This window comes from Solenopsis invicta, chromosome 16 (genome assembly GCF_016802725.1).
Source record: "Solenopsis invicta isolate M01_SB chromosome 16, UNIL_Sinv_3.0, whole genome shotgun sequence".
NCBI classification, from domain to species: Eukaryota; Metazoa; Arthropoda; class Insecta; order Hymenoptera; family Formicidae; genus Solenopsis; species Solenopsis invicta.
The window spans coordinates 17,442,775-17,468,476 of NC_052679.1; the positions used below are offsets into that span (position 1 = coordinate 17,442,775).

The window sequence follows — 25,702 nt, forward strand, 5'->3', positions numbered from 1 at the left end:
TAAACTCTCCTTCAAGCTGGAAATCTTCCGCTAGGCGCTCGCATAACACGCATGTGAAAATATAATAATGCATCAACACATTTTATATTAAATTATTCTTGTACGTGCATAAGAATAATTTGGGATAAAAATGTGTTAATTATATTTTCACTGTTACCATTCGACGCAAGCTAATTATCCAATATTGCACTAACATTAGAATTAAAATAATTAGAAGTAAAATAATTTTCTATTTAAAGAAATGGAATATATACGTATAAATATTTTGGAAAGTATGGAAACTTCAATAAAGTTCTTATTATAATTTGAGCAATGGATATTTTGTTAAAATAGTATGCTATTGTTGAGCGACGTCCACTCTAACATTTACAGTGTTAAATTACTAAAGTAATTTATGCATGCTGCATTGTGCCGATTCAACGCGGTAACTCGACGTCGGTCCCCCCCGATCATTCAATGAACCTATTAACGCCGCATAATTGACGCAAAGGCTAAGGCCGCGAATCAGGAGCCATTTCGTGGAAGTGAAGAAACAAGGTGGGAGAATTACGCGCGACCTGTCCAGACAAAGGTTAATTCATGCGAATACTCGGCGCATACGCTTGTCGAAGCGACGAGTAATGGACGGCCGGTAACTTGAGAAATATTCGATTCCGTTCGACGTTTCATTAAACCGCACGACGCCGCAGTCTCCGCAACGCGACGGCATCTCGCCGCTGGACCGGGAGCCGGAGAAGGATAGCGGGATCGCGAGTCCATCCCGCGAGAAGAGCGGAGAGAGGCGGGAATGTGACGTGGATGAACAGAGGAGGGGAAGAGAACGCGGGAGAGAACGAGGGAAAGAGGCTCTCTCTTTATCGAGTACCCGGCAGACAAATCCAGGCGGTCTTTCATCTCCGTCTCTAAATGCGATACTCGAGAAAACGGACATCACCCACATACCTGTCCAGGCCATTGGCTCCGCCGTGCCAACGCGAACGTACGCATGCACGCAGCAAGCAATCACGTACGCACGTACGAGACGCGCACACGTAAACGTCGCGCGTGAGAAGCGAACGATTTGTGTACCTTGGAGTATTAGGCAAACGGTTAGATTATTTTCATATCATGAATTTAGCGGTAAACGTAGATATTTATATCTATCTAAATAATGTGATGACCTCATGCGAAATATAAATGCGAGATAAGAAACGTAAAGTACCCAGATATAAGACTTGGATGTCTCCTGTTTAATGTAGCATTCTAATTGTAGATACGGACCACTTAAGGATTTCTTAACCAATAGCCATAGCATTTCGCCAAAGGGGACACTCGATCAGCTGCGACTGAGAGAGAAGCGCGCTCCAACATGTCGGCTACCTATTTATGCACGCATCATTAATCGCTCCAAATAAAACGTAACTCGAAGTCGATCATGCCGATAACGGATCATGCTCGTTCTATGCTTTTCCTTTTCTGTATAAAATCCGCGAAACTCTTGCTCAATGAAACGGATACAAAAAAAAAAAAAATTGTGGTACTAAGCTATGATTGAAAATGTACGTTGGAAAATTCAATTATTCTAGCCCGCGAAAAATTTAATTCTCTCTTCTCGGAAAAAAAAATAAATTCAGCTACATCATAGCGATAAATTAACGACACAAAACTCGGACAAAACGTTTCATCCGAGAATCTGCAAATGAGAGAAAAACATAATTAAATTCCTAATTCCCTCAGAGAAACGTCCACATTTCTCACTTAAATAATAAAGCGACCGGTAATATAGTTTTTCAATGCAGAGAAAACGTTAAAAGCTGCTCTCTGGGTTCGTTGCATGTTCAACTACACAGAAGAAACGTACGAGTAATATATATTCGAGTAATATATATTCTACATGTTCTCAAATTTCCGGATGCTTAAACACATTGTACGCGTTTAACAGTAAATTCGTCACTCGCGTGCCAGAATCCATCTTCGAAGCTGCACCAAAAAGAGCACTATTGTTCGAATATACTCCTTTATGGCAGAAATACCACATTTCGCGAGGCATCTTGCACGTAGGGTTCGCATGCAAGAAAATTGACTCACCGCAAAAAGATGGAAAAGAGGACACCGTAAACTTTTCAGGACGTCCATTAAGCAACGAGCATGAAACTAAATATTTTGTAAAAAGAATGTACGTTTGCATAACGAAAAATTGAAGAAAGAAAGTTTTATCCCGTGATCATTAGTATAAAATCAAGAGCAACGAGATCAACATCCTGCTCGTAAGTAAGATTAATTTAATGTCATGTTGACAAGTTTTTGTGTTCACAGTTTTAGAAGAAGATAAATGTGTTGTGTGCATAAAATAATGCTCCTAGTACGATTCAACTGAGAATTCTTATATCGCACATGCGCGTTATTATTTTCGAATGTTTTCGTGAAAGAGAACAGTGACAATGAAAAGATCGAGACAATGATTTTTATACGAGGAATGGTATTACGTTCGAATTCAGGCAGGTGCCAATGGACATGTTTAAAATAACACACGGGGAAGTTAGCGCGATGACAATCCAATTCCTTGGCGTCACGTATCAACTTCACGATCTTTCTTCAAAGATATTTGATCGTGAGATACGTTTACGTTGCTTGATGGCGTATCGTGGAAGAAACGAGAGACGCAAAGTGCGCACGTGTCTTTGGCAGAAAGTGACGGAAGAGTGAAGAGAGGGAGAGAAAAGAGGGAGAAAGATGAAATTTGGAGATATCGCAATTTGGGGGCAAAAGCCCAGAGCATTACCATTTAAGGTACCTCGTACATATCCTTTTTCTGCTCCACGTATCAATTTCCGCACGCATAATCATGAGATATTTTGAACGCCCGCGCTTATCTACTTACTAAAAAACATCTTTTCCATGCGATACATTTTCCGCGTAGAAAAAAATCTCGATTCAAACTAAGCGAGTAGAACTGATAAGGTTTCGCATCGCTCTGTCATTTTATTTTATGCGCGAATTAATATAATAGTACATTATTATAATATTACGCTACTACGTTAAAATGTTATACGCACATAAGAAAATATGTATTTACTTGTTAGACTGTCGAGAGATAGTTGCAAATGTTATTTTTACATATGCGCAATCATATCTCATGTTGCATCTTATTCCCTTGCAATTTGATATACTTTAGAGATCAAATTGCTGATGATTGCGAAACACAATCCATAAATGAAAAGTATACGTACAATATTTTTTTATTCATAAATTGCGTTTCGAAATCATTAGCAATTTCATCTTCTCGTACAAAATTTACAAGAAAATTTATCAGAAATAGTCTATCTTCGTTAATACGAAAGATAAGTGATCAAAGAGAGTTTCTAGGAACCATCGCACGCATTCGGAGATTAAAGGGCAGAACGGAAGATGGAATAATAAACGAGAGAAGGGAAGCACGCGCGCTAACGAGATTTGGGTTTCTACCTGTCACGTCCTTTCGATTCTAACTAAAGTCGAACTAAAAACCGACGGTTAACAAGGCGATACAACGTTCAAAGTTATCCAAAAAGAAACGCTGTCACGCATTTTGAAATGATAATTATTTGAGATTGCTGTAATTATTTGAGACGCCTGTAACTGCTCAACTTTAATTAAAAAAATATCTTGAGTGTTCACAAAGTGCAAAAAAATTGTTTAATCTAGGAGGATAAATAATTTACCATAATATTTTAATTAAATGGTACGAGGTAAAATTACGTAAAATTTGTTCAAAGGAAGTTAAATTTGTAATATTTTTACCTTGAGATTATCTGTTAATATAGATAATAAAACATGTAATTAAAATTTTGTACCAGAAGGCGAATATATTTCGTATATAAATCCAAAAAAATTAATTATGTAAACAAAAAGAAATATACATATGTATACATGTAAAATTACTCAGTTAACTACTCTGTTTTATTCTAAATTTACACTCCTGAAAAGTCGAATTTTAAATAACTGTTAGCACACTCGTTTATAGCCGTGAACTATTTTCGTCAGTAGACTTCGCCTGCTGCTTATAAAACGAATGATACGGAGAGAATAGGTAAATGCACTGTAAGTATAAAATGTCGCTTAAATGTAGAATGTTCCTCGGAAATAAGAGGTCATAAAGAAGTAAAGTCGTAAGCCATAAAATCGGTGCCGTCCAGCGAATGTTCTACAATCGTGTAAGTTTATAACTTCATTGTGCCATCGTAGATAAGAGAATACCTTAGTAGAAAGTGACGATGCCCTCGCGATTGTCGCGATTGTCGTTCGCTAGAAAAATAACGTTTCTCCCCGCGCAGATTCCATTTCCGTACAGGATATCGCAGAAATTTAACAATTTCTCTTGCGTTATTTTTGCTTTCCGATACTCGGAAATGCTGCGGTATGCCGTTTTAATATCTTTTCATGCTTTAGAAAGTCCTACATTTTACGTTCACTCTGGAATAAAATATGCCAGAATGCACGGCTTGAAGTGCGTAATACCAGATTAAATTCTCCAAAAAAATGTTAGAAAGGATCTTTCTCTAATTCTCCGAGTTTATTGGCTGTGCATTTACTAGCGAAGCGCGATCAACATAATGCTACGCGGAGAGAAAAAGTTACTCAATGAATATTCGCTCGAATAGTTACAATGAAATACTTACTAAATGCAAATAAATATTTATAATATTTAGTAGAAGAACTATTAATTTAATTTAACTATTGTTTTTTTATTGAATAAATATTTATGTACCGTAAGCAAACGTTTCATTGCAATTATACTCAAACAAATATTTATTAAAATTTAATAATTTTTTCTCTCAGTGTACACTTCTTAAACGTCTGACAATAATTGTGAACTGTAAAATTACGGACAGTAATTATAAATGTAATGGAGTATTTATTTTTTTTTTAAATTTAGCTTTAAAGTTTTTTATATGTCGAGGCTGTAAGGTGAATGTTATTATCGCTTTCTAAGTTGAAGACCAAACCCGCCCGTGGCAGTACGTTTATTACTGCGTAATGACCAAAACCATCTTGGTCACGCTTCAAAACGGTAAACGAAACGGCCGCCGGCGAATCGGGAAAGTGTGATTGGAATTGACCAGGGAGGGCAGAGGACTCGCTGCCTCGTAAACTAACGAGACGTCGAAGCGGTAATGCCGGCCATAATTCGCGACGAGTTACGGAGCAAACGGCCGCGTCGTCGCGTAGTCGTGCGCTTTGAGATGGCATAATTGGTATATAAAGTAGAAATTAAGTTGGCAACTGCGGAGTGAAACTCCGTGCAAGGGAGCATCGTTCGAGATTTCGTTCGGCAATCGCGTTTGATTATTGCCTTGTATTTTTGTCGGTGCGCACGTGTATTTCCCGCGGACGGCGCTTAATTTACTATAAAGAAGCGCGCGGTGATAAACTCGCGAAAAATATGACCAAGTGCGCGCGCGCCTTCGATAACGGCGACAGTATTAATAAGCGCTGGAAGAAATATCGGTAGCGAGATTATGTCACCCGTATGTCGCGACTAATAAGCAGATCTGCAGCAATAAACGATATTTGAGAAATCATTTGTCAAAAGAAAAATCATTTTACTTCTCATGGACAAAGAAGAAGTTAAGATGCCATAAAACTTTTAATCTTTTACATCAGTATATCAATAAATACAAATTTTGACACATAAAAATTATAATAAAAATATACGGAAAGAACAATTTTATTGCAATATCTAAAAATTTAACTAGATACAGATCAGAAAATAGTTTTATGTTGTCCTATCAAAATTATTACGTAAGACATTTAAGCACGATGACATTGCTGCAAAAAATTTTGACATTCTAGCCATCAACTTAAATGTCTAAGTTAAACCTTTTAATGATTCAACAATATTTATTTTCAGATCTGTATTTCAGCAAAATTGTTCTTTCCGTGTATGACACGCGTATTGGAAATTGTATTTTGCTTGAAATTCTACGTGTTTCGATAAAGCCCATCCAATCTTTTTCCTGGCAATCCATTTGTGGATGATCTGAAAAGCGCAACATGAAAAGAAGGGAGTGAGATGGGTAGAGGGGAGAGAGAAAGAGAGACGAAGAGAAACACCGAGATTGCACCCTCGTAAAGTAACGAAACGTCGAAGTGTTACCGAGCTGCATAATTTCGGATGAGTTACGAGGCACGCGCTCATGCCGCGGTACGTAGCTCGTTGCATTCGGCATATAAAGTAGAAATTAATGTGACGCGAATCTCGATGAGAAATTTCAAAGAAAAATTCGCATCCGGACCGAAGGAAGACGTGAAGGAAAGGAGGGCCGAAAAAAGGGGGACGACCGCGCGTTGTTATTACCTCCGGGACCAGATCACCTTGCACTCATAACGGCAAATACATACGTCTCTGCTGTGTGCGTGCGGGTGAAAAAGGGAGGAGACACATAAATATCTTCGCCGTATCTCCGTAGTAATTAGCACCGCTATCGCTGCATTTCGATGTAAAAAGTGGAATAAAGACGTCGAGCGGGTCATTATCGCACACGTCGCGTAATCGTAGCAAGAGTGGTGTTCGAGTCGACGCAAATATAGATTATTTTACCAATAAGTAGATCACTTTGCTATTGAGATCTTCGTCATGCAACGCAATTTATCAAATTTTATTTAAAAATGCGATGCTATTTTATCAAATAAAATATCTGCACTAATCAGTGTGTGTGAAGCTGGCGTATCATTTGGTGGAAACTCACTAAACATTGACAGTTCTGGGTTTATTTTCAATAGTTCTACAGTTCCAAAAATCATACCAGCAAGTATAAATTTATGAATAAATAGCACTTCAACTAGGCGTTACAAAGTTGCAGTAAAAACAATAACAAGTTGTAACTAAGAAAATATAATAATATTAACCATTTGTAGTAAAATTATTGGATTAATTATAGGAAAATAGTAATATGCGCAGGTAACAAAAAAATTAAACTCGAGATCCCTTGTCCTCCTTCCTAGTATATGAAACCCTGCATCACTACTCCATTATTATCAAGTTATTCCGGTTGTATACTTAATCTGCCGTACGTATAAATTATAACTATGTTATTGTCATAATTTATTTAGTAAAGCCTGCATAACTACGTAATTATAGTTGAAGACTCCACTGCTGCGCGTCGTAATGTTGGTGAGAGAGAAATTAACTTTTAATTTTTTGCTAAACGATTTAAGCCCCTATTTTCAAATTTTAGTACTTAATTTTAAAATATTTTAGAATTAATTTTGCGCTGGTAGGAGAGTTAATTTAATAGAGATGCTGAATCCAGCTCTTCCTCCCATCTAGACTTTTCCGCTATACACACCGAAAGGACCTTTCCTGCGTCCTTCCGACAACGATTACCATTTGTAACGACATATTTCGGGATCCCCGTCACCGTTCCTGACAAATTAGCGTCCTTAACGAAACACTCCCGTCGTAGAGATCTCATCTCGCCGCGGAGCTTCCCGTTTCGCGAGAGTCATGCATTTTAATGACTTACTGGGAAGAACTTCAACTTTGCGAACACGATAAAAAAAGGAAGGTATGAAATCAAGCCATGCATATCCCGCGAGCTTTACTCGAGGAACAACCTCCGCGGCCCACGCAATTCTCATTTTATTTGTCCGCCAGTTATTCGAGAGCACTCAGTTCGATTGAAAAAACAGAGATTTCACTTTAGAAAACGCGCATCTTGCTCGCAGCAAGAACGTATCTCCAAGGCACAAGGATAATTATGTTGTGCCTCTGGATATACGCGCCTGATCGTCTGCGAGAAAATTATTCGAATGCACCATTGATTGAATAAAACGCTCTGATTGCATGATTTATTATTTATTTACATTTTCAGAGGTGCAGCATATCAATTATTTAAAGTAGAAGAAAAATCATATTTGGTATTTTAAAATAGTGTGTTCCAGAAATCTTCACTTAGATTTAAATTTCTTATAAAAAGTAAGCAAATTCTGTAACAAGATTGTAACGTGTTTTATTCAACATTCTATTTCAGAGGTGTGCGAAGTTGGCACCCCTATGGTATATACAAAATTGTAGTGTATATTTACGTGCAATAAATTATTGGATGGAAATCCTTTCCGGCATTTAATATTGATATTAATCTAGCGTAGCGCATCCATTTTAAATAGATCTCTATCAATATCTGGAGCAATGAATCTCTATCGATATATTCAACAGAGATTCATTACTAGATTAAAATATAAATTGTCACTCACCGACACACGATGCGCAGCAGCGGAGTTTTCAACATCGACCTGTAAAACACAGATAAATATAATTCACGTAGCGTCCGCATTTATTAACATGATTACAAAAAACTGATTACGTTACACGCACATTTAATTTTTATTCATGTTTTTCAAGCACAAATTATTACCTTGTGGTTGCTCCGCCGTTGCCTGGTGCCCCCCAGGTCCTCCTCCTCCTCTCTTGTACCTGCTCGTTGCTTTCTTATGGCACTCACTTACGAAAACACTACTACATAGTTTTAGCAATAATCACCTCGACGATTGCGCGACATTCTCGACGACACTTCTGTTGGTGCACCACGTTCGCGCGACATCCTGGACGGCATTCCCGTATACGACGCGTAGTTCATTACATCGCGACAACGGGAAATTAATGCGAAACAACGAAAGTATTATCTGCTTCCATCCGTCACCCGCGACGCCGTCGGAGAAGTCAACGCGGTAGACGACGAATCTCGAGCGCCAGGGAGTCACGCGGACACCTTCGCGTCACGCCACGCGACGAAACATAACCTTTCTATCAGTATGCCGCGGCCGTTGCTAACACATGTGTTGTTCACAACACGCACGTCTCCGCACGATTATTGTGTCCGCGTTCATCACGTGCGCTGATAAACATACGAATTGAGACCGAAAACAAACAGTTGCGGAGTGAAAAATGCGATCGACCGACGACCGACGGATCACTGACGCCGTCGCTCGCACGACGAATTTCGGTTGAACGGACTCTCACGAGACTCGCGGTCTAGCAATAGATTACCAGTATGTTAATGAGTATGACAGTAATCACCTTCACATCAAGATCGCGCGGGATCTTGCTTCCGACGTCGACGCGCGGTTTATTAGCGCCATTATCAATCAGTGTGGTCATCTTCACGCGACTAGCGCGACCCTCCGCTAAGAAGACGCCTAGTTACTAAGGCTATGTTCCGATATTAACTGCCAGTACTGAAAATGTATAGTATATGTGACGTGAACTATAAATTTTCAGTACTGCCAGTAAAAACGGAACACAGCCTGTGGGATCGCGCTAGTCGCGTGAAGATGACAACACTGATTGCTAATGGCGCTAAGGCGCTAATGAACCGCGCGTCGGTCGACATCGGCAGCATCGTGCAAGATGCCGTGCGATCTTGATATTAAGGTGATTACCGTCGTACTCATCAGTATACTGACAATCTATTGTTAGATCGCGAGTCTCGTGAGAGTCCGTTCGGTTGAAATTCGTCGTGCTAGCGACGGCGTCAGTGATCCGTCGGCCGTCGGCCGGTCGCGTTTTTTAATCCGCGGTTGTTTGTTTTCAGTCTCAATTCTCATGTTCATCAGCGCACGTGATAAACACGGACAAATAATCGCCCGGAGACGCGAGTGTGGTATGCGTTAGCAACGATTGCGGTCAACCAGTCCAACGGCTCAACGGTTGTGTATCGCATGAAGGTGTCCGCGCGTCCCCGTCGCTCGAGAGCCATCCGTCGGCCAACTTCATTGCCGTCAGGTGCCGAGACTGCCGAGTGACGCAAATCGCAGCTCGCTTGCCGTTTCGCGTTGCTGCGACGTAATAAATTGAGCATCGCGCACATCGGAAATGTCGTGCAAGTGCAAGGTGCCGCGCGATCTTCGTATCAGGTGTTTAGGTTACCGCCGTACTCACGAGCACCAGCCGAGCACTTGTTAGATTGCGACCGAAGCTCGTCGCGCTAGCAACGGCGTCAGTGATCCGTCGCCCGTCGGTCGATCGTGTTCTTCAATCCGCGGCTGTTTGTTGTCGGTCTTAATTCGTATGTTTGTCAGTGCACGTGATGAACGCGGATACAATAATCGTCCGGAGACGCGCGTGTTGTGAACAACACATGTGTTAGCGACGGCCGCGGCCAACCGGTCGAAAGGTTATGGTACGCTGCGCGATGCGACGCGAAGGTGTCCGCGCGATCACCTGGCGCCCGAGATTCGTCGTCTGCCGCGTTGACTTCCCCGACGACGCGGCGACGTCGCGAGTGACGGATGGGTGCAGATAACACTTTCGTCGTTTCGCATTAATTTCCCGTTGTCGCGATGTAATGAGCTGCACGTTGTGCACGGAAATGCCGTCTAGGATGTTGCGCGATCGTGGTGCACCGTCAACAGAAGTGTCGTCGAGGATGTCGCGCGATCGTCGAGGTGATTATTGCTAAAACTATGTAGTAGTGTTTTCGTAAGTGAGTGCTGTAAGAAAGCAACGAGCAGTTACAAGAGAAGAGGAGGAGAACTTGGGAGGCACCAGACAACGACGCGGCGGAGCAACCACGAGGTAATAATTTGTGCTTGAAAAACATGAATAAAAATTCAATGTGCATGTAACGTAATCAGTTTTTGCAATATTAATTAGTGCGGATGCTACTATAATGTGAATGAAATTTATTTATATTTTATAGGTCGACGTGGAAAACTCCGCTGCTGCGCATCGTGTGTCGGTGAGTGACAAATTAGATTTTAATCTAGTAATGAATCTCTGTTGAGTATACCGATAAAGATCCATTGCTCTACATATTGATAGAGATCTATTTAAAATGTATGCGCTACGCTAGATTAATATCAATATTTAATCCCGGAAGGTATTTCCATCCAACAATTTATTGCACGTAAATATATACTTCAGTAAGTAAAATGAGACTTGTTATATTAATCTGACAGCGCGTATTTTGATAAACGTTACGGGAAAATATACAGTTCTTTCGAATAGCTAATTTGATATTTTTTAACAAGTACTAGAGTTATCGATATAAAAAAACTTTTTTTAATAAAAGAAAAAAATGTCTATTAAACCCGAATAGCATACGATTCCTTTCGACGAGTTCTATGGTTCTCGATACATTTTAGAAACATTTCTGCCCGAAAATGTAAAAAAATCGAGATTGAATTGTCAAAAGTGATATATAAAAAATAATTAAAGTTTCAAAAATATCGGTTTTACGTAATTTTCTGATTAAGATGTTTGATAGAATTTTGCGGCTTCTATTCAGAACATTCAACAGCAACTCTTAAAAAATTTTTTTACACTTTAAAACTACAAGGTCGACATAGTGAAAAATTTTTTAAGAGTTTTGGAAGTTGTGTTGAGTGTTCCAAATAGCCGCCGCGCAATTCTATCTAAAATCTTAATGAAAAAATTACGTAAAATTGGTATTTTTGAAGTTTCGATTATTTTTTGATACCACTTTTAAAAACTCAATTCCGATATATTCAACAGAGAGTTTTTTACTTTTTCGGATAGAACTATTTCTAAAATGTATCGAGAACTCTAGAACTTGCCGAAAGTAATCGTAAATGCTGTTTAGAACTTTTTTCGCCGTGACGAAAGTGGCATCACTTCCTGTTTCCGGCAAAAAAAAACGCCACGTCTTGTTTCGGCGAAAAAATTTTACTCGAATTTGACATACATTTAAAATATTTTTTTTCTTTTAATTAAAAAGTTTTTTTTATATCGAAAAATCTAGTACTCGTTAAAAGACATCAAATTAGCTATTCGGAACTATTCGGTGTTAGTGTTTGGTGTGAAGTTAGCACCCAGCTATTTTTCAAAATTTATTTTGTTATAATAAGAATTTGTAAAAACTATCGGAAACTCTTTCTTTTTTTGTGAATAATCCAGAACATTGATTTTATACCATAGGCGTGCCAATTTCACCCACTCCTATTTCAGAATATTTAATAACTTAATATTCTCTATAGAACACGTAACAAGAACGCAGTTGCATCATTTCAAAACTTTTATTTTGCATTTTTATATTATAATACATTATTAACATTTTTATTTATATAAATCCGTAGACTTTTATTCTCTCTACTTTCTAGTTTTAATTTGTGTTTTTCAAATTTTTATTTTTTGTTGTTTACTTGTATATTTTCTTTATGTTTATATCGTTTCTGTTGCAGTGATCATCTTTTGTTTCTTTCTTCCCGAATTGTTTGCTTATATACTTTTTTATTTTTCTGTATTTCTTTTCTTTATTTCAGTCATTTTTGCGCTACTATATTCTCTCGCTCTTTCTCTCTCTCTCTCTCTTTATTCTTATATTTTATTCTTAACAATAAAATATATTTTATTTACAATAAAATATATTTTATTAACAATAAAATATATTTTATTGTTAAGTAACATCTATTTTCCAGAAAGTGTTAAAGAAGTCGTTTAAATATATACATCTTTATCAATGCACATTTACAATTTCGCCGAATTTTGTATAGTACTATAGGGCAATAAAATTTCAAGGGCCGAAACTGATGTTCGACGGTTCTTACCCGTTTACGCCCACATGTTTCATCGTCATGGTCACGCGTAGACAATGATCCCACAGCCATTAAAAAAAAAGACCTAAACCGACTGAGCGATCTCGCATGCAAAACTCATGTGGGAGTATCCCTTTCCGAAGCGCGTAGGGAGTCTCGTATTACGTATCCCTTTGTATGCGTATGTAAATCTATCAGCAAAGGCGTAGAACGGGAAGAAAGTAGGAAGAAAGCGCGTATCACTTCGAAAGTACGCTCGTAAAACACTGCAACTTTCGTCTTTATTCGTATGTTCGAATAATCCCAATATTTACGAGTAAAACTTTTCTTTGCAATGTACTTCTCTCTGAAGTGTACTTCTCTCCCTCTGTAGACTGGCATAATTTCGTTTTTTCAATTTTCTGCTTTTATAATAATTCATCGCAATTTATATATATTTTTTGTTCACTTAGGAAACTAATTCAACGCTAAATTCGTTTACAAGAGAATAAAGTCATGAAAATTGCGTTGTGATGAGTGTTACTTTATAACGAAACGTAAAAGGGAATGATGCGCATGTTTTTGCGGCCTTTAGCGACGTTTACGAGCACGTTAAAAAATTCTATAAATATGATAATGAATGCTGTAGTTACGCCGAAATAAAACACATTCTCGCCAGGCGACTGTAGAAATATTAAAAAAACATAAATATGGGACAAATATGGTACATGTGTATTATATTTTTATATATACCTCTTCTGATAATATACAAATACAATTACGCGTTGGGTAATATTTTATTATTTTCTGATACATCCTCGACGCCCTTGCGTAAAAAAAAATATGTACGTATGTCACATACGTGTAGTAAACATTCGATATGTACGTTCGAAATGCGAACAGTACCCCACCCATATCCCCGGTCTGAAAATTTCGTAGTCGTATATCGTCACAAATGATTCTTTATTGGTCAAACCTCTTTCTCGTGCAAATTTATGCTCGTTTTTTATTCATCGCTTTTCTTCGTCTTGCTCAATTGAAATGGCCTTCTTGGTATTTTATTATGGTTAAATGATAGGTTTCCTGCATATTAAAGGACACACACAACGATTCCGTTCTTTAACACACTTTGCAGTGCATTCATAGAAACGTAAAATGCATGAAAGTATTCAGTAACATTACTGTCACGCGACTAACATAACTGCGTTTATTTATTGAATATCCCTTTTTTTAACGTAAAACGCTCAGCAGCAAATTGTAAAAAAAAATCGGAAATCATTTTAATTTTATATGGAAATTATTTTTCACGATATTAATATTAAGAAATAAAGGCAAAAGAATAGTATGTTGAAATCAGTTTTATTAGTGGCACATAATCAATTTTAACTAAAAAGCATATAAAAACGTTAGTAAGAGTTTTTATCGAGTTTTTGATCGAGAGCGGCTTTTTGTTCGCAATGTCGTCAAAGTACACAAGTGAGAGAATTCTTTGTCACAACGAGTGCTTATTCAGCTGAACATACATAGGAAACAAGGAACGGACATCGATATTAGTACTGCAATGTCGATAATGTCAACGCATATTTTAATTGAAATTTGTTATTCTGAATCCCCTCTTACAAAATCATTAAAAAAAAAGTTACCATATTCATTCCGTCGCTTTTGCGCAACTCGATAATTGTGTGACTTTCCCCACCGCATAATTCACGATTTTACTGTCGCACTTTATGATCGGTTTGCGTTCTTGCCTCCGACAGATAAGGATATTCAGAGAAGCGTGCAAAACTACATAATTATCAAACGTATTTCGTCGTAAGTGTGTCTTCTTAATATCAAAGTGAATGAAGAAAACACATTTTTCAGATTTTACACCGAATTTCATGAATAAAAATTCAATATACATATTCCGCGTTTATCGTGATTTGTAATAATATAATATTTTTATCTTATTATTTATTTTGTTGAAGACTTCGTAGCTTCATCTTCTTCTTTTTCATTTTTAATCAGATATGTACTTAGCTGAATTTTTTTACATAAAATGTCAATCACAACGCAAATTATATATATCTTAATACAAGACTTAAAAAATAAGAACGGAATTTTTTTTTATTATTCTGTGATAATCTCAGGCTTAGCACCTGGAGTATTGAGGTCCAGCTTCCAACGAATACTCTCGGTGACGTTAGTTTTCGGATTGGTTGAAGTCTCGTTGTGATAAAGGTAGTTTCCATCCCTCCGTTCCTCGATAATGCGGATGTATGGTTCTCCATCTTTTGTACGCCCGGACGTGATCATTTTTGATATACCGTTATTGACAGTTAAAGAGTTGATCATACTTGTACCGTCATTGATAATTAAAGAGTGGCCATCACTTGTTATTATACGACCTTGTGCATCTGTAAACAAATTTCCATTATACTATATACTACTTTTTCTTGTCACTTACATTAGTGCGCGCAATCAGTTGCATAATGATTAATAATAAGTAAAATAAAACGATAATTGCTTAAATGTAACTTTAAAATATTTTATATCTACAAAACACGGAATTCTCGAAAAGTGATATCGAATTGTTGTTGTTATGTGATATAGAACCACCCGTCATTTTTTAATTTCGCCGGTTATTTTTGATGTGAAAATTGGAAGAAACTTGATGCTTTTTATTTGGGAAGAGAAATTATTTTAAACAAATTGTAATTTAATTAACTATCAGCGGTAACATAATAGAATTTTGTCGGAGCCAGCAAGTTCAGCTGTACCACACTCTGTATAATTCTTGACTAATTGCTTTTAAATTACGATGTCATCAATCGTCAGCGCTTGATTCCGAGTGCGTATTACAATTAAATTTTTATCGATATTAATCGCCGATAACGCTATTCGATTCGATACGCTCGTGAGTATAGCTGCGTACTAATTGCATAGATAAACGTTTCGCGAGGAATTAAACGTCAGTAACGAATTAACAGGCCGAACGGAAAAAGGATACCGGCCGCCTTGAGATCTAGCGGAGAATGCCGAGTGTCTGTTCCGTATCATGGCCGATAGTGAAAGGAACGTCGACTACGCGGCGAGCAAGATGCGATTTTGGAATCTCCATCTCTCTATCTCTCGCAACGATAACGAACATTGCTAAGCGCAAACTATTATGCAAACGTATCGACCTCTTTCTTCCGCTTGTAGCGTAAAAGATACATTTTTACGTATTATATTGAGATATCGATGCTCCGGGATTTTCCGTTCGAAAAACGACAGAAAAATAACTGCTATCGGAAATATTTACACAAATGCTCGGAAAAAATCATATAAAAATTATATTAAGTGATATTAACTTAAACAAAAAGTATCAGTGACGGTAAAGAAAATATTGCGCAGTGATTTATTTAAATTCGTGAGGTATTTCAGTGCATATGGATATCGCTGTGATTTCTATAAGTTTTAATGTTTATTACTAAACAAAACAGGTGCAAGGTACAGAGCTTTTCATATTGCGTAATTTACTATTAAAAAGAATTCACGATACATTACTTTTTGTCACTCAACTGTCAATGTAACAGTCAAAATTCAATCAACGCGAAGACAGCTACTCTCGCAACACGAAGTAAGCCGAACAAAAGAATCAATTAGTATCGCGGAAAACCATCAACAGTAAAATTGTTTACATGGCTTTTTTATGAGAGGAAAAATTACATAAACCACGCAAAAGTTTAATTATTTTTAAAAATGTTTTCAATTTTTTGAAGTATTTATTTATATCAAATATAACTAAATGCGTAAAAAACGCGTTAAATGTGACCGTTCAATTTTTCTCACATCGATGTTTTGGACGCGATATATATTAACTAAATGCCAGTCACACTGTAAAATATTTTTAAAATCAATTTGCAATCGATTACCTTTCGGTAGGTTCTCAATTTCTCTACGAACTTGCTCGAGCTGCCATTGCACTGAACTGTTTATTTCCCGCTGCAAATTTTGGGTATAAGACTGCACCTCTCTTTGAATATTCTCATTCATCGCACTGAGCTCTTGTCTCAAATTGGTCACCCAGTCTGGGGCGGCCGCTCCCAGTTGAGCACTGAAACATAAAATAATTATGAAAACTATCGGAGATCAATCACGGATTATACGCTTTACTTGCTCGGATACGCAACTGCAGTGCGAACTATAGTTCGCGCATCTATACAACGCAATGATTCATACGCCCTGACCATGAACACAAATGCGCACATGATACGACAATGTGACTATTAAGTCCAATTAAGTTCTGTTATTATTGGTCCGAATACTAAACAGTCGCTCATTCAAAGTGGTAAGAGTTTATCGGTTTCTAATTCTAGTATCTAAATCTGTGGCTCCAGACTAAACAAACAAATGAGCGAGCAAACACAAACAATTTGCTCCAATGAGTACTCGTGATAAGTTATTCATGTTTGATCGCGCCTGTTTGATCGGTCTAGATTTAATTTGCGAGCTCTCGAGACAGGCACCAGACTCTAATCATCACTCAGCGATTGCATAACCAGCATCTTCACTGTATGTCTGGGAAAAAAAATAATAGGCTCTTTCTATGGAGGAGAACTGACCTAGCCAATAGTGCAACGATCAGCATGACGTGGCAAGCTTTCGTAATCATTTTGAGATTCTTCTCTGGATCTTTGCCGGTTGTTAAACAAACGTAGACGTGAAAGTGAAGCCGCGTGCTCTCTTTCCTCCGCGAGCGTAAGCGTGTAAAAGAGGTCCGGTTAGATCGCGTTGTACACAAGCGGATATCGCACAAACGTCTTATTTCGCGTACACGACGATCGACGATTAGACAATATTACAACTAGCGCTGCTAACGTTCTGTCGCGCCCCGCCGTTTCTCAGCACTTATATACACAGACGGACATTCCCGGATAACGATGTTATCGTTACGCCGTGACCATGGACAATACGTGGTTTGCACGTAGCATTAAGCCTAGTGCAGACTGTACGCAGTAAGCGCCAAGCAGCACACTTCGTTGATTGGCTGATGCTTACCTAAAATGCAACACTAGTGGATTTTGAGTGAGCAGCAAGCTTCACCGATTGATTGCTGCTCGACGCTTGCCGCCTGCTGCATGCAATCTGCACTAGGCTTTATAGTCGGCGACCGAAGAAACCTGAAGTCCTTAGAGAAAAGAGAATTCTTGTGAAATCATTAGATGATGTCATAGACGAGATGCTGCTAATAACAGAGGAAACCATACGAAAAAAAAAAATATATAAAAGAAAGCCGTTTTAGAACATTACTAATAGCTGAAAGAGTTAAAAAATAAAAAGTTTGGACAGTTTATCAGTTATTGGGGAATTAAAAATAATTTTTAAAATTTATATATGTATATTTTTTTATTTTTGCCGGGTTATTAAGGATGTTATTACATATTTTATGTGTTTTAAGGATGTATCGGACATACGGATCCTGCAAAGTAAATAAAATTTGGAAATGTGTTAATATTAATACTTCAAATAAACTGTGTATATAAAAGTTGTATGAATAATATTATATTTTTATTTAATAATATATTTGTATAATTTATTTACTTGTTATTAAAAATTAAATTATTTTTTAACATAAAGTAAATCTCAATTTTTTGTGTACATTTTAAGTGTTTAAAATGGTTTATACAAAGTTTTATTGGAATTGTCTGTTTGTAAGTTATCTTATTTATTTTATAGAACTTACCTCTGCATCGCAATGAAACTTTACATAAATCATCTTGAATATTTAAAGTACATAAATAAAAACATTTAGTTTTTTTTCATTGTTTCTTATTTTATTATTTCATTATTAATTATATTTTCATTAAAGCACATGTCTACTTCTTATTGAAATAATATTTTATTCTGATAGAAAATTGCCGCCAAATTTTTTCTACTACTTTTAAATGCAATATAAAACACTCTCATTTTTGCATTATTTTCTCAATGTTTTCAGAAATGTCCTGTACATCCGTAATAGGTATTATATACATTATTAACACTATATTTTATTAATGTAATGTAATTAATTGTACAACACGCAGCTTTTTATATGATAAATATGTTAACAGATAATGCATGTACTTTCTTTTAATGTAAAATATCTTTAAAATGATATTTTGCAAGTTAATATTACATCGTATATAATAAATGCGTATCATTTTTAAGTTGATATCGTTCTTCCATTAGAGAACAACAGTAACCTTCATTTTTTATACAAAGTTCTTTAATCGTTCCGATGCCCCGCATCGATCATCTCTCCGATCAGACACGGATGCTAAAAGGATAACGCGAGGTGTCGAGTCGAGATAAATCGCACGTATCAAATTTCTCCCGAATTTCGCGGCCCTCGGCGACTATGGCGCGGAAGACCGAGACGTGTCGGTGAGATGAGAGATTTATGCGCGATGCCTTTTTGGACCACTGTAATTTCACAAAGCGATCATCGGCGCGACCGCTTGATATATCGGGCTCTCGTTACATTTCTCGCAACAAGAATAACTTTTCCACGATGGCAGTCAACGAATCGCACGCGAGCACGTATCTCGCGCGTGCTGAACGATTACGTAGCCAATGTGTTATTGTTTCGTGAATTTAAACAATTAAAGATAAAAACTTGTACAAAACAATAAGGTAAAAAATGTATTTAATTCAAATTAAAATTTCCGAGAATTATTTAATTAGAGAAATTGTAGTTAAATTCTGTTGCTTTCATTTTGCTCTAAATAAGCATTTTATTCAATAATATTTTTAAAATAAAGAATAATTAAACAATTAGTCAAACTTTTATTATAAAAAAAGATTGAATAACATTCAACAATTTACTATTAGCAATACACACACGCACACACACACACATTTATAAATATTAATTGAATTTATTTATTTAATAAAATTCCAAATAACAATGCTTATATTAAACTTCCAAAAGCTCTCAATGTAACGAAATTAATTATCTTTAAATGAACGAAACGAAGAGCAAAATATTGCGGTAATGAAATTCAATAAAATCAATTTGAAATACAAATAATAAAAACTAGGTCTGATGTAAGTGTATCTTGTAATACGTTTAATATTTCAAATAGCTAACTGATGATGCACAATTCTCGGTGTTCGGTGTTTATTTTTTGTGATGATGCTGGCTACGTAAACAAAGTCGTCGCGCTATCATTCGCACATTGAGATGCGAATAGATAGGAAGGACGCGTGCCGTTCGCTGTGTCGTCGTACTACTTTCCGAGACATAATTCCGACGAATGCGTATCGGAAGACGAAATCACTCTCTATAAATTACTGCAATTAGCGATTATTTGCTCAACTCAACTCTCTTGAGATTAAAAACGCGTAAGCCTATCGTGGCTGTTGCGTATTGACCCAGGTGTTCTGCGCAATACATTCGTTAACCTTTCGATATTTCCATGCTAGTTTCCCAGATGTAAGTTCCCAGGTGAGGTAACCTCAAAAAAAGTTTCCATATAACATTTATAATGTTAAAAATTTTATTAAGTGTTCTAGACTAAGCGGCGCACAACAACCGATGGTATCAGGCTACTACGCGATGAGGAAGTAAAATTGTTGTAAAGCATTTTCGCAATACAGGCATTTGGAAAGACCCGGAAGACTGACCCCGGCCATTGTCCAAATCATTGCGAAAATGTTAGCTTTGCGGAAGTAGCAATTGCGTTTTACGCAATTGTTGCGTATAATATATACCTCCGTCTAAGACTCGAGCGGCGGAGAGCATCAAAGCATTAATTCTGAGATAATCTCGGAACAATCGTAAAACCGTGCGTTTGACGTACAACACAAGATAAACATATAGTAAATAAGCATTTCAATTTTTATGTATAATACATGTTATCTATTTTTATTTATATCGATACAGAATCTTTAGAACTATAATTACAATGACTAACGCGCGAAACAATTATACACTTGAAAAAATAAAACTTAATGGGACGAACTAATGAGAGTTTACGCGCTTTGGTTCATAATCCATGGTTTAAGAGGGAAAAGTTAAGATAAGTCGATTACTTGCTTAATGGATTCTTAGCGAAAATAGTTCTTTCAGCATCAAGATCCCGCTAAGACTATATTATAGGCTTATCTCATTTTTAATTGAATTATTATATTTCTTGTACTTTTCACTTATGTGATGAACTGCTCGCTCCGCTTGGGAATCGAAGGGTTAAAGGTACGAGTCAGGTCAACCGGGAATTACAAGTTTATTATTTAATCGCGATATTTACTCGGTAGCTTCCTTTTGAACGGATACTTGGGCTCGAGTGACACGCGATTCGCCGGGTAAAATTATTTAAGAGCAGTATATCGATCGCTTCGATTAACATTTAATTAACTGGAGATACGAGGAACGGAGCGTTCGCGGTGTACAGTTACTTTATTATCATGCGTCAGATATTTCGTAGCGGTAACGAATTGATACGCCGCGCACGGTCTTCGGATTCTTGCGTAGCTGTTGTGTTTACGCAAGGTCGCCGTGTGTTGTCATTCGTCCGGCGAGACACTCGGGTTGGTACAGGCAACGTGCGCTCCGCGTATAGTGTTATTACTTCTCGAAACGCGCTGGCGACTGGTGCGGGAGACAGTGCGCGGACGCTCCACCGCGTACACTGAACGATTCTTAACGAGCGCGTTTAATTAATTACCGCAATTAGCGTCTCGGGAAAACGGTATCGAGGCAATGGCTATTTATCAACGCGCGTACCTCTCGCGCGATTCAATCATTTAGAGATAGAATTCGATACCGGAGAAATTATACATCGCTTCATCGCGATATTCACGGCTGAATGATTATTTGGTCGATTTTAAATGTCATTGTTTTCGGATCGGAAGCGTAAGAATAATGCACGAACCCGGCGCGTAATTTGGATAATGGAAGGCCGGGATACATCGCACGTTCATAAATAACCCGTGCATTTCGCGGAAATTTGAAATGTTCGAGATGCATCGCGAGCGTATGCGATTTGTTATTCAAAGCACGGAGGATTACGCGCGAGGACATACGCGCTGAAGTACGGAGCGAATGTAACCGCGCGCCGCGGCGGCGGGTGGCGCGTTAAGTTAGCCGCGATTGCGATCTTCGTTTGGCGACGCCATGTTGCGAAACGTCGCGTGTCCCGAGCGGATCGTGGATTCGTGCGTTTGTGCCCTTTTCGGGTTATACCCGGTCTCTGATCTCTATGCAATCTGTCGTTGTAACGCGCGTCGACGCGCGCGTTTGTAAAAAGCACGCACCTGATTGAAGCAACCCGCAGAGACGCGTGTTTGACGCACGTCAACGCGCCCGTGGAAACGAAAGGTTATTTTCTCGTCTCAATAAAGCGCGCGTTGCATGCGACCGGCGCGATCTGACGGGAGCGGCATATAAAGTGTCGCGCGATCGTCATATTCTGAAAATTAGTTCGCGCGTAATTAATCGTGCTTCCGCGAGTGAATGTGTGTGAGTGCCGTAAGGGAACTGCAACAGAGAGGACGGGGACGGAGGCCCGGGTATCGCCGGAGCAGCCAAGGAGTGAGTGTAATTTGTTAATTTATATAATATTTCTACATCATTTGTACAGAATAGTAATCGATTATTGATTAATGCCAGATTGAAACGACGACAATGGAACAAGAGAAAGCAGGATGAGATGGCTTGGATGGCATTGGATATCGGCGAAGCAACGATGGGGTGAGTGATTACTTACTATTTATATGTTGCACGCCATTTGCGGGATTAACAATTAATTCGAATTGCGTGCGTTTTACATTCGGATAATTTATGTAAGGATTGAAGAGGAATATTTTGAGGATTAGGTGTAAATAGCTGTTATCAAGCAAATTTTCCTCTCACTGACAGAAAATATTTAGAGTATATTTATATTTAAAACATATACTTGAAACTTGGATTAGTCTATTTATTTATTTTACATATTTAAAATAAATACTTATTCAATAGTCTATTATTATTAAAAATTAAATTTTAGCTTAATAGAAATATTTTACCTACATTAAGATTTTTGAAAATATTTAAAAAAGTTAGATATAAAAATTTTAAATTAATTAAAAGCTAAATAACTATAACTATAAAAATTTTTTATGAATAAAAAGATAAAAATGGAATAAATGCATATATTCATTAATAATTGGTATTTGTAACTGCAATTGCATAAGAAAATAATTATGATCTTTCATTAGAACTTTCATTTTTCTAATTATTAAAGTGTTAAATATTAGTAATATAATAATGATGATATGTTTATTGATATAATTAAATTATTGAAATATGGATGATAAAAATAAAATAATTTTTTGTTAGAAATGCTATTTTTTAAACATTTGCTTATTTATGTGTGTAGTAACAATAACTAGTAGCTCTTGAATTTACATATTTAAAACAATTATATACAAACATTACAAATAAGTTGGTACCAAAAATAACTTATAATTAAATTATAGTAAATGCAATAATTTTTTCTCTCAGTGTGTCTATGAATCAAGGTTCACTATCAATAATTAAAAAAGGAGGTAGAAAAAATTATGTAACGTAAATTATGTAAATTTATGTTAAATTTATTTTGAAAGATGTAAAATGAGAACGCGAAGGAGAAAGTCTCTCTGCGCGATGTATATTAATGCGCGCGATTAAACGGAATCTGCAAGTGTAAGAGTTAAATGTTTCTATCAGCTTGTCAGCATCAGCTAATTGATATGACGCATGTGGCACATAAAAGATCAAGAAGGTAATATTGGTCGTGCAATGAAGATTTCACCTAAACTGCAAAAATCTCTGCACGACAGATCGCGCAAAATTCAATACGATTCGTCAACTTGCCCTGAAAACTGTTGCAATTCCGTTTTTCGTATCACGAGATTTTTTTCCACAATTAATCCGCGCTTGTTAAAATCCCCTCATATATTAAAATGTAGCACGGTGATCGAGCACTCTCTATACGATTGCACGCAACTTTGCCGCGACCCAGTTGTCACTGGCCCGATCGATGCGAACGAGAGATCACTCCCGCGCGTCTGTACCCGTCGGAATCTGCGATCACCGAGGCTACACGAGTTCCAATCCCCGGCCTGTGTGTGGCAGACTGTCGCGTCTTCTTCTTTTTTAATCATGTCGCAAGCGCTCGCTGCACCCTAATCGTTCCTAAACGTCGTGGGTCGTACGGAGTAACGAGATGCGCGTCGCGAAGCCGATTAAGATTGAGCGTAAGAGGATCTGACCGAGGCGGTCGTATATAAGAAAAAGCACGGGCGATTTATTTCGGACGGACGTCAGCCTTTTCGCTCGCCGCGGTCGGGCACGTGCGTTTATTTCTTTTTTCCTCTTTATTTTTTTTCTCCAAGTCATAAAATTGCAATATACTGGATGCTCCGGGAGCATTACTGCCCGTAGAGCCCCTTCCATTTTCTCTTTAAAGAGTTAATGTGTCAGGTAATTGAACTTCATCTAATTTTACGTGCTCGCTGTAATTACACTGTTTGCGCATTTATTCGCGATCAATTGGTAATTGATAAGCGATCGTGGTGATCTGATTAGTGCGATAATTTTGCTAGATGGATGCCCTGTAAAAATAGGTAACAAAAAATGAAGGTGAGATCGGTCTCGAAGAGATAAACCAAGATTAATGACGTAAAAGGATAATCTGTTTATGCAACGCGCATTAACGATATTGAGGAAGTTCCGTCATCGATTCATTGAATTTGCAAGGACTTCGATGCAAAGTGCACGTTTAAATCATCACTCTTGAAGAGTGATGCGCCTCTGATGCATTCTTCCAATATACTTTTTGCACGTACATTTATTACGCTCTTTTGTATATATATGCACGCGCATATGATGCCGCAAGATGATGACTCGCGAGATTGCGGTCGGATCAATCTACAACAGTACGAAATTCGTCCTCACCCTCGCTCGAACGTGCAAAACGAATTTCTAAGAAAATTACTTCCAATGACGGGGACTCTAATCACTTACCCATCCATCACTATCAATATTTTTACTTTACTGCCTCGTTAAATGAGGCCCACAAATGCGAGCTGCATCATCCTGCCAACACGTGCGCATTCTCATTTTATGCTGCTTGTATTACGTCAAGATAAAAAATATTTCAACGAACTCTATGGGTATCCGATTCGTTGAATTAATCAGTCTCACTGTAGAAAAATTTATATCTATAAATGATTCATCAGAAATATAAATACATTTAAGGATGTATAGGACATTTCTCAAAACATTAAGAAAATTATAAAAAAAATTACAGATTGTTTTTCATTGTATTTGAAAGTAATAGAAAAAAATTTGGCGACGATTTTCTACCTAGATAAAAAGTTATTTTAATAAGAAGTAGACATCTGCTCTAATAAAAACATAATTAATAATGAAATAATTAAATAAATTTGAAATTTTTTTTAAGTACTTTAAATATTCAAGATAATTTATATAAAGTTTTATTGCAATGCACATTTTATTTATAAAATAACTAAACAGACAATCACAATAAAACTTTGTATAAATTATCTTAAATACTTAAAGTACTTACGTAAAAAGTTGAGATTTTTCTTAATGCTGCGAAAAAAATAATTTATTTTTTAATAAGAAATAAAGTAAACTATAAAAAATGTTATTGAATAAAAATGTAAGCTTACGCACACAACTTTTATATGTAAATAATTTATTTGAATTGTTAATATTAACACATTTTTAAATTTTATTTACTTTGCAAGGACCGTGTATGTCCGGATACATCCTTAAAACACATATATCCTCTACGTTTAATATATTTGATATTTAATGCTGGTGTAAAATAAATATTGTGACATAAGATGTGTTCGACTGTGTAATTTTGATTAAATTAGCTTTAATTCTTTTCTGAGAAGAGGCTTTTTTTATCTCGAATCAGATAAAATCAGAGAAAATCTTAACATGAAAAAAAATGTCACGCAAAATTTATTTACATTTATGTATGACATATATAGAGAAACTTTCTTCTCCCCGCTCTTTTCTTAACTTTTAAAATGAATTCGATGTATATAAGTGTTGCGTGTTTTCGAAATTTTGTCGAGTTGGTGAGGCTCAGACGGACCTTTGTTCGGGGATTACAAGTCGGCGCCTCAACTGTGCTGATTCGATTTCACGTTCGGGCTACTTTCGCCGAAGTACCGAAAACGTTGTTATTCCTTTTTCTACCGTGTTCGT

General features: G+C 37.1%; 2 protein-coding genes and 1 long non-coding RNA gene across 4 annotated transcripts in view; 2 read left to right on the forward strand and 1 right to left on the reverse strand.

Moving 5' to 3' along the window:
• Positions 1 to 163: 163 nt before the first annotated feature.
• LOC113003610 lies at positions 164 to 5,253 on the forward strand. Its single transcript, XR_003268593.2, has 3 exons — positions 164 to 1,088; positions 1,253 to 2,769; positions 3,346 to 5,253. It is a non-coding gene; the product is annotated as an uncharacterized LOC113003610 (long non-coding RNA).
• A 4,199-nt stretch (positions 5,254 to 9,452) lies between these two features.
• Positions 9,453 to 25,702, forward strand: part of LOC105203081 (semaphorin-5B) — a 117,648-nt gene continuing 101,398 nt past the window's right edge. Inside the window, exons 1-2 of one of the 2 annotated variants that reach the window (XM_039459074.1) lie at positions 9,453 to 10,534; positions 10,659 to 10,697. The gene's annotated coding sequence lies outside the window, so the exon portion shown is untranslated. Of the gene's footprint in view, positions 10,535 to 10,658; positions 10,698 to 21,860; positions 22,187 to 25,702 lie in introns of those variants that run through there. The other variant, XM_039459075.1, reaches the window with a different exon arrangement.
• Positions 13,833 to 17,447, reverse strand: LOC105203080. Its single transcript, XM_011171835.3, has 3 exons — positions 17,079 to 17,447; positions 16,389 to 16,570; positions 13,833 to 14,888 (listed from the first exon to the last, which is right to left on the reverse strand). Exons 1-3 carry the CDS (start codon positions 17,126 to 17,128, stop codon positions 14,602 to 14,604), a joined length of 519 nt encoding a protein of 172 aa, XP_011170137.1. The 5' UTR covers positions 17,129 to 17,447; the 3' UTR covers positions 13,833 to 14,601.

What these genes read in the sequence shown, in the direction of transcription:
- LOC105203080 (XM_011171835.3), bottom strand. Translation starts at nt 17,128, where the DNA reads ATGATTACGAAAGCTTGCCACGTCATGCTGATCGTTGCACTATTGGCT. An exon ending in ATCGTTGCACTATTGGCTAG is followed by an intron (nt 16,571 to 17,078) that starts GTCAGTTCTCCT and finishes TTTATGTTTCAG; the next exon opens with TGCTCAACTGGGAGCGGCCG. An exon ending in AATTGAGAACCTACCGAAAG is followed by an intron (nt 14,889 to 16,388) that starts GTAATCGATTGC and finishes ATTTGTTTACAG; the next exon opens with ATGCACAAGGTCGTATAATA.